The following is an 8,666-nucleotide window of genomic DNA, read 5'->3' as shown; positions in this document are numbered from 1 at the left end:
CTAGAAGACAGAAGCACAATGCGTCACATTAGCCACTGGTGCCAAGGCCACTGGAATTGCATGTTTGGTCTGGAACTGAAGCACTAAAGCAAGCCTGGTATACACAGCATTATCCAAGATTTTATGATAACGGAAGCCCCAATTCAGTAATAAGGGCACAACAGCCACTCCTGCGCAAATGTGGTGGATTAACGGGGATTAATGGGGACACAGCTCTTTTGGGAAAGACTCCCCACTTCTAGCAATGCAGTTAAGTTCCAATTCTAAAGTCACCCAGTAGATTTACAGGGCCTTCCTCTTCAGATGCTAAGCATCTACATCTTTTCCAGTCCCAGGGCCACATTCCCTTCTAGGAGCCACACGCCAACAGGGGATGGGGCCAGAGGGAAAAGCAGGCAGAGCAACAAAAGCAGATTTTCCATGTGTACAGCGCGTTTCTACATAAACAGCCCCCTTTCTGTTCTTCAATCCAAGGAAGCAAGAGGCACGGTCAGAGTTGAAGGACACATTCCAGTCAGGCAAAAGCCCTCAAGAAGGTTGCAGAGCAGGGCTAGTGAGCTTGTGCGGCCTAGAGAGATTCCCAAGGGCCAGATGGAGAGACTTGGAGGACCACATTTGGCCCTCAGGAGTCAGGGCTCAGGGGTCAAAATGTGGTTAGCCACCCCTGCTGCATTTGCGACCCTCCTGTTCATTCTGCCGAATGGAGCCCAGGACCTCTATCCCAAAGTCCTGCCCTGATGGCACCACTATAACAGGGCGAGCAATGACAGCGAGCTGACTGGAAGAGAGAAGACTCTATAGTCTGAAATACTGCGGCTGCTCTCACCTCTGGCCTCCTCTCTCTACAGCCCCAGGACCTATGGCCAACTGGCAGGGCAAGTGATGCTCTGCACATGGCTACTCATGAGAAACAACTGACTGCCCACCTCACTTGCTGATGCTCCTCAGCCTGGTGGAGGTGTGAATGAAAGCCATTTTTATTTTTTTAAAATTTTATTAAAGATTTTCTTGTTTTACAGAAGTATGTGTAATGTCTCTCGTATTTTTTCCATGTAACATTTTTACAAATCAGTTTCATTTGTTGAGACATTGGGGGGGGGGGGGAGATGGGGGGGTAGGGTGGCGATGTTTCTATTTTGCTTAATGTATGTAGGGTTTCGTGTCAGCGTTGCTTGTGCAGGTTCTCTGCTGTTCATTTGTGTGTCTTTGGTGGTGAGAGAGGTTGGGGCTGCCCTAGGGTGTGGTTGTTTGTTTGTGATTGGCTGTGGTGATCTTTGTTTTCGTGTGTGAGTGGGGTGGGTGGGTGTTTTGGATCAGATTAGCCATATTGATTTGTATGCTGTTGGTGGGTTATTGTCATTGTCTTGTTGGGCTGTGTATGTGATAAAGGGGAGCCATACCGGGGTAAAGGTGTCTTCTTCTGTTTGTCCCCATTTCAGTTTCAGTTTATTGGTTAATTTTTCTAGTAGGGCTGTTTCCCATACTATTTGGTACCATTGGTCCATGCTTACTCCTGACAGGTCTCTCAAATTACCATTACTGCAAATCGCTGTAAGTAGTAAGAGAAATACTATCTTATGCAAAGGTCTCCCTCCAGACCTTTGGAAACGAAGCAACCTGTACTATGCAATGTCCCTGGAATGATAAGTTCACCAAAGTTCCCTTCTAAACTTTCCAAGCTCCTGCAAGCATAGTGGGGGTCCATGAGCTGCATCTGGCAGGATGTTTCCTGTCTTCCCAGGAGAACTGCAAGTCACTTCCCTGAGGTTTCGTTCAGCTGCTGACATGACTCAGAGTCTGCAGCTACTTCCACAAGCGTCAAGGAAGTGGTCAGTTTCAGCAGAAAGTTCCCTGGCCACAGCCTCTCTTTCCTCCCGCGCTTTGCAGTTTGTGCCCAAGAATTATGGGAAGCCAAAATCCGCTACAAGGACAGCTGAGAGTAATCAGAACCCTCAGCATCCATTTCACTAGCCTCGTTCCCACCCCCTTCCATCATTCATTCTGGCTGACTTGACAACTTACTACTGGGTAAATAAAGTCTTGAACAAGGGAGGGAGGAAATGGCATGCCCCACATCTCCATTTCTCAGGAGGAAACCTAATTTCTACCCTTCTGTGGCCATACAAGAGTCTATGCGGGAGGAGAAAGGGTTGTAAATTCCGCTGTCAGAAACTACTTAAAAGCTACTCAAAATCTAGCCTAATCTTAGAGGATATATGCTCAATGCAGTTATCTAAAGTGATTGGGACCTGAAGTACAGTACCTCAGAATTGTTGCCCTTAAAAATAAAAGCACAGAAAGTTTATCTTTCTCCACTCACACAAGACTGAGCATCCTAACCTGTAACTCCAGAAATACCTACTTATCTGGCTGCAAAAAAATTCCTTAGGCCATCCATGGACACTTTGAAGGTCTCCAGAAGGCTAGAAACCCGTTTAAAAATATTTCCAGAGAAAAAATATTCTACCCCCCCCCCATCTAAAGTTTTGACTGCTCCATCCCTATCCTATACAGTGGTACCTTAGTACTCAAATGCCTTGGTACTCAAATGCTGAAAACCCGGAAGTGTTCTGGTTTTCATACGATTTTCGGAAGCTGAACGTCCAATGCGGCTGTTGGCTATTGTTTCCAGAGCACCTGTACCTTGGGTTTTCGAACATTTTGGAAATCAAATGGACTTCCGGAACAGATTAAATTTGGTGCTTTTGTTTTTGCTATTTATTTTGTGTTTTTGTTTTTGAGACTTTTTCAGTTAATTTCTTTTTGTGACTGAGTGGAACCCAGTTCAGCTACTGATTGATTGATTGATTGATTGATTGTGTGACTGTGAAAATGGATAAAAGTCCCCCATCCAAACAATGACTATCATCAGTGCAGGTAAGAAAAAAAAGTAATTTTATTTTTTACCATCCACAATACTGTCTTATTTATTTTATAGTACAGTACATTGATTATTGCTTTCATTTTATGGATCAATCCTCTCGTTAGATAGTAAATTTCATGTTAAATTGCTGTTTTAGGGGTTGTTTTTAAAAGTCTGGAATGGATTAATCCATTTTGCATTACTTTCTATGAGAAAGTGTGCCTTGGTTTTGGAATGCTTTGGTTTTGGAATGAACTTCCAGAACAAATTAAGTTTGAGAACCAAGGTACCAGTGTATTGGTTCAACAATTAGTCTATTATCCAAATTAGTAGGTTAGGCATTTGGACAGTTGTTTAGATAACTTTATTATGACAACTAAAAAGGACTGAATTGTTAGTATAAACATTTGTTTTTAAAAAATCCCATGTGCACATATTGACTGTACATGGCATAAAATACCAAATAACTTTTTGTTTTATAATGTGCAGAAACATAGCATACTTTGACAGAACAGCAAACTAGAGAACATAGTATATTTTGGATAGTATTTCACTATAAATGTTTATTAGTAGAAGAACAGAGGTTGGACTCTTATACTCACATGGAAGTAAGGTCCATAGAACTCAGTGGGACTTGCTTAGACATATCAAAGCTTGTGAATTGCTTAAGAATTGCATGTCCCAATACAGCTTTACAAAAAGGATTTTAAACTGAGCCTGGCACTGCACTATTTAGTTATCAGAGGTTCAACATTTTCCAGAACATTAAGTGTCAAGGGAAAAACTGTTTTAAGTTTATAACTGTGGTATGCATGTCATAATGGAAGCTGCATATGATTGAGAGAAATCATATTGGTAGATGTCAGCTCTGTTAAGCAATTTTTAAAAAACTACTGATTTTTAAAAGTAGTAACAATATATTCAATTGTATCTTTGAAAACAATACTGTATTCTGTAAAATGTGTCTCATTATGCCAAAGGAGCATTGGCTGCAATTCTGTATACAGTAGTACCTCAGATCCCGAATGCCTTGGTACTCAGACGTTTTGGCTCCTGAACACCACAAACCTGGAAGTGAGTGTTTCAGTTTGCGAACGTTCTTTGGAACCCGAATGTCCGACAGGGTTTCTGCGGCATCCAATCAGAAGCCGCGCTTTGGTTTCCAAACGTTTCGGAAGTCAAACGGACTTCCGGAACGGATTCCATTCGACTTCTTAGGTACGACTGTATTCCCTTATCTTAGAGAAACTTCCATTGAATTACGCTAGAACTTACTTCAGATCTCTTTATAAGTTAACTACAGATAAACTCCTAGGGTTGCTGACCTCATTCTTCCTCCTTCATCCTCAGCTTGGAAGAAGAGACATCTTTTGTGTCTCTCCTGCTGAGACGTAAGAGGAAGCATGGGTCATTGCATTCTACACTCAGTTGTTAGAATTAGGAACTTTCCTATCAAGCACGTGTTTCCTGCAATAAACATAGCTTTCTTATTTTCCTAAACTCAGAGCTCAGTGTGATTATATGCAGCATATGGTATGCTCTTCCAGCAGTGATTTGGTGTCAAAGTCAACTTCTGTTGATGCGCTTATACTCCAAATGCTGTCAGCATCCTACAGCTAACCATGTGTAGGTGGTCAATAAAAGATCCATGTTCATCATTCTAATCAAATTCCAGTCTCACCACTGAGAAGGTAAGTCAGGCAACCAAAGCCAGTGCTTACCTGGAGAAGTGCTGCAGTCATGTAGAAAATGATAAAGATCAAGGTGAGTGTTGTGTGGCCGCCTTGCATGGAGCTGATGGTGTAGAGGAAAACAAGATGGCCAGGAACCACCAGGAGGAAGAGCACGCGGGCAGACCGGGAATTCACAGCTGCAGAACAGAGGTAAAGAGGCAGCTGAGGAGTTAGCATCACCAGCAGCATATTTATTAGTCGTTTCATTTCAGAAATTCGAACTCAAAGAGACTTACGAAATACAAGCATTAAAATCAAGGGTAAAACAACCTAAAAATACAAGTAATAAAGAGCAGGGTCCAGGTTGGTTCATGTGGGGAGAGGTGGTCCTGAACCACATGAGGCTTTATAGGTCAAAACCCGGACTCTGAATTGGGCCTAGAAACAAATTAGCTGGGTGTGATGTGCTCAGATCGTCTTGTCCCAATCAGCAATCAAGCTGCTGAACTCTGCACCAGCTGCAGTTTCCAAGCCACCTTCAAACGCAGCCCCACGTAGAATGCATTGCAATAATTTCACTTAGATGTTACCACAGCTTAGACAACAGAAGCTACCGTATTTTTTGCTCTATAAGACTCACTTTTTCCCTCCTAAAAAGTAAGGGGAAATGTGTGTGCGTCTTATGGAGCGAATGCAAGCTGCGCAACTATCCCAGAAGCCAGAACAGCAAGAGGGATTGCTGCTTTCGCTGCACAGCGATCCCTCTTGCTGTTCTGGCTTCTGAGATTCAGAATAATTTTTTCTTGTTTTCCTCCTCCAAAAACTAGGTGTGTCTTGTGGTCTGGTGCGTCTTATAGAGTGAAAAATACGGTAGGTTATCCCACAAATTAATTAGGAGAAGCAGCCTTGACTTGTTCTACCCATTAGAAAGAAATCTATGTTCCGTGTCAAGGTTACATGATTAGAATTATATGATAAACAATCTGAATTCCTGAAATTGAAATATGAAAATAAGTTCCATTCAGTCACATAATTGAGACTTATTTGTCACCAAGCGGGATATGAAATTAGTTCACATTTGTCAGGACTTGTAGAAAGTCTGTGTGTAACAGTAAGCAACAGGGATCAATGAACCCTCAGCAAATGAATGTGAATGAAGCCCCACCAAAAAAAATTCTATTGCATCTTTGCAACAAGTTGCAATTAATTTCCGGGATTTTCTCTACATCTGTGATGGCTTTCTTTAAGCACATTTCTAGCCAAGGCAACAAAGAATCCTTAGGAGACACTGGATTCTGCACTACAAGCCTTATTCTGAAAATTGTAGTCATACAAAGTTCTAGACCAGGGATGGGGAAAGTGTGGCATTCCAGAAGTTGTCTGACTGCAAGTCCCATCAGCTGCAGACAGCGTGGCTAATGGTCAAGAACGATGGTAGCTGTAGCAACATTTGGAGGGCCACAGGTTCCTCTTCCCTGTCCTAGGCCGTCTCACTGAAGGAGAGCTGTATGGGCTGACCCAGAGCCAGCTTTTTGTTATAAGAAGGCAAAACTTCGCTACAGGAATTGTACCACTAGAAAATTTGCAGGCTCACTCAAGCGTTTTGTAATACTAGCAAGAGCTACAAAATAGTTCCACAGATGCAGTTTGTAAACCCACAAACAACTAAATTGCTTTTAATTGACATGAAGAGTTGTTATGGAGAACAAGGAAATGGAAAAAACCAAGGGTTTCCAAAGACACAAGGCCAAACTGCGTTTAGAACCAGCTATACAGAACTCCCAAAATTCTCTAGGTTACTGGAGCAAGACGGGAGGAGATGTGCTTAGATTGACGAACTTCCTACAGGGCTAGAATGGTGAGTCAGAGTCAACCAACAAATCTTCAGTTGGTCTTCTTCTCTATGAAGTGATCAATCTTAGCTTCGCTTTTGAGATGCTGTGACTTTAAAAGGACATATTCAAAGGGGGAGGCAGTACACTACACACGTTGACTACCTGAACTGAAGAAAGTGCTGCAAGGACTTGGACACTTTCGAGGGGCCACCTCAGAGCTCTCTCCAGGCATCCCACTCATGTGGAGGTAAGTGGAGATGCGGCTGGCTTGGACAGCCACCAGATTGCCACCAACACCTAGAAAGAACAAGGAGAGAGAAAGAGAGAGAGAACCATTGAAATAGCTTCCCCGAAGCATCCAGAACCAATTCCTGGACCACTTCAATACATCCCCCAATCCTTTTTACACATGCTCGTAGCTGTCCTTCCTAAGGTGTCACTTAAAAAAACAACAACATCTCTTACTACTAATTATATCCCACCTTTCAGAATACAAATCCTTCTAACGTTGGTGAAACAAGTAATATTAAATTACATTTTAAAAACACACAATGAATCAATCCATGATTAAATAAGTCATGAAAGTTGTTCCCAGTAGGCATTTGGTAGTAGAAAGGCCTGGGACGTGTGTGAATGTGCAATCGGTGCAAGTGAAAAGAAACTCACCGTTTATAACCGGTGTAAAGACTGCCATCCCTGCAAAATTTGGATCTGACACAGTTTTATCCAATATCAGTCCTCCAACACTGTAACAACAAAATGGAAGAAAATGAAGAAAACATTCAGGACAGAATAGCTATCTGCACAAAAGAGTTACTGCCAACTTAGCAACATTCTGGTTTTCAATGATGCAATGAAATCACCCAGTGAATTACTACAATTCCTAAAAAACTTTATTTGAAAGGTTTCTTTGAAGTGTATAAAGTGCTTTTGAACCAACTGACATCCAGTCATTTGCAGTCTGTCTTCACTGAGGCCAAGAAAAGAGTCAAAAGCAGGCCATTTTAAAGATGGATTTCACAAAACTAGTTTCATGTGACTAAATGATGTGGTAAAAGAGCCACTCTCAGTCTTACTCTGAATAGTTTGCCCAATTAAAGGGGCGACCCAATATAGAACAAAAATGCCTGCTTCCCCCCAACAATTTTATCTGCTTCTTAAGCAGCAGACAGACCACGTGGCTCAGAGTCTGAGGCCAAGACATCCTTCCTAGAGAACGGCCCCTTGCCACCTTCTTACCTGCTAATAGCCATGGCAATGATGACTGGTTCCCAGCCAGAGTACAGCACCTCCCGGGTTGCTGGATTCTTCTTGGCAATGATGATCCAAAGGGGCAGCAGGGCAACAAAGAAAGCACACACCAGTGGATTCACATAGGCTTTCTCCTCTGAGTGGGAAAAAGAAACCAGAGGTCAAAGAGCCACCACCGCAGGGTAAAAGACAGCAGGTCACGGCAAGACAACAATCATATTGCAGTTTCACTCACTGAAGAAGGCAGCCTGTTTTGTCATGCTTAGGATTTAAATTCTACACAAGGCCAAAGGGAATCTTTGATGTCTGCTGACGCAACACACCGTTCCAATGAATGTGGTATTCTAAGGTCACAACAACTCATATTTATTTTAGAAGTTCAAGTGCACTGTTCCCTGCACTACACATGGGCAGGATGCTACAGTTGGGTTACCTCTCGGTCCACATGGCTGACTGAGACCATTGCAGGACCAGTACCAGTTTAGGTGCAGAGAGTGCCTTTGGGCCACAAGTTTCCCATGAGTTCAATATGTCCTAACCTTCACTGTAGAGGGCATAACGGTCTTGCTAAGGAGAACTGTAGCACAGCAACCCAAACCTTCTGACCTAAAAAATGCATTTGCAGTGATACTTTATTAGATCTCCACATGGATGCAGTTAGAGCAGCCTTTCCCACTTACAACTCCCAGCTGGCATGGACAATGGGGATGGTGGAGCTAGAGTTAGGCACTGGAGCCTGCTAGTGGGAGATTCAGCAGTACTGCACTCTCTCCCCTTGAAACTGCCTTGAAATAGGCAGTTTAGATATTTCTGGAGTAGTATATTATCATCTGTCCTCCAGGTCAAAAATACTTGGATACTTTTCAAGTAGTACCATCTCCCATATGCACAGACATCTGTGGCAGCTGTTACTATTCTTCTTAATATACAAGCAAAGCAGAGGAATGTAGTTGAATCCCCACCAAAACAGCCATTCAAAAACAGGACAGAAGAACTTTTTTTCTCAATAATCTCCGCAGTAATAAACTACAGATGTCTGAGCAG

At 42.6% G+C, this 8,666-nt stretch overlaps 1 protein-coding gene across 3 annotated transcripts in view; it reads right to left on the bottom strand.

Moving 5' to 3' along the window:
- The window catches only part of SLC41A1 (solute carrier family 41 member 1), a 40,895-nt gene that overhangs the window by 3,866 nt on the left and 28,363 nt on the right, over window positions 1-8,666 (bottom strand). For all 3 annotated transcript variants that reach the window (XM_079979481.1, XM_079979482.1, XM_079979483.1), the window contains exons 7-10: window positions 7,611-7,758; window positions 7,038-7,117; window positions 6,534-6,668; window positions 4,585-4,733 (exon numbers count right to left, since the gene is read on the bottom strand). In XM_079979481.1, the coding sequence (XP_079835607.1) occupies window positions 4,585-4,733; window positions 6,534-6,668; window positions 7,038-7,117; window positions 7,611-7,758 (512 nt within the window). The remainder of the gene's footprint in view (window positions 1-4,584; window positions 4,734-6,533; window positions 6,669-7,037; window positions 7,118-7,610; window positions 7,759-8,666) is intronic.

The sequence above is a fragment of the Podarcis cretensis genome (assembly GCF_951804945.1).
Source record: "Podarcis cretensis genome assembly, chromosome: 6".
NCBI classification, from domain to species: Eukaryota; Metazoa; Chordata; class Lepidosauria; order Squamata; family Lacertidae; genus Podarcis; species Podarcis cretensis.
The sequence above is the reverse complement of the archived record's forward strand: the minus strand, read 5'-3'. Positions and strand labels throughout refer to the sequence as shown.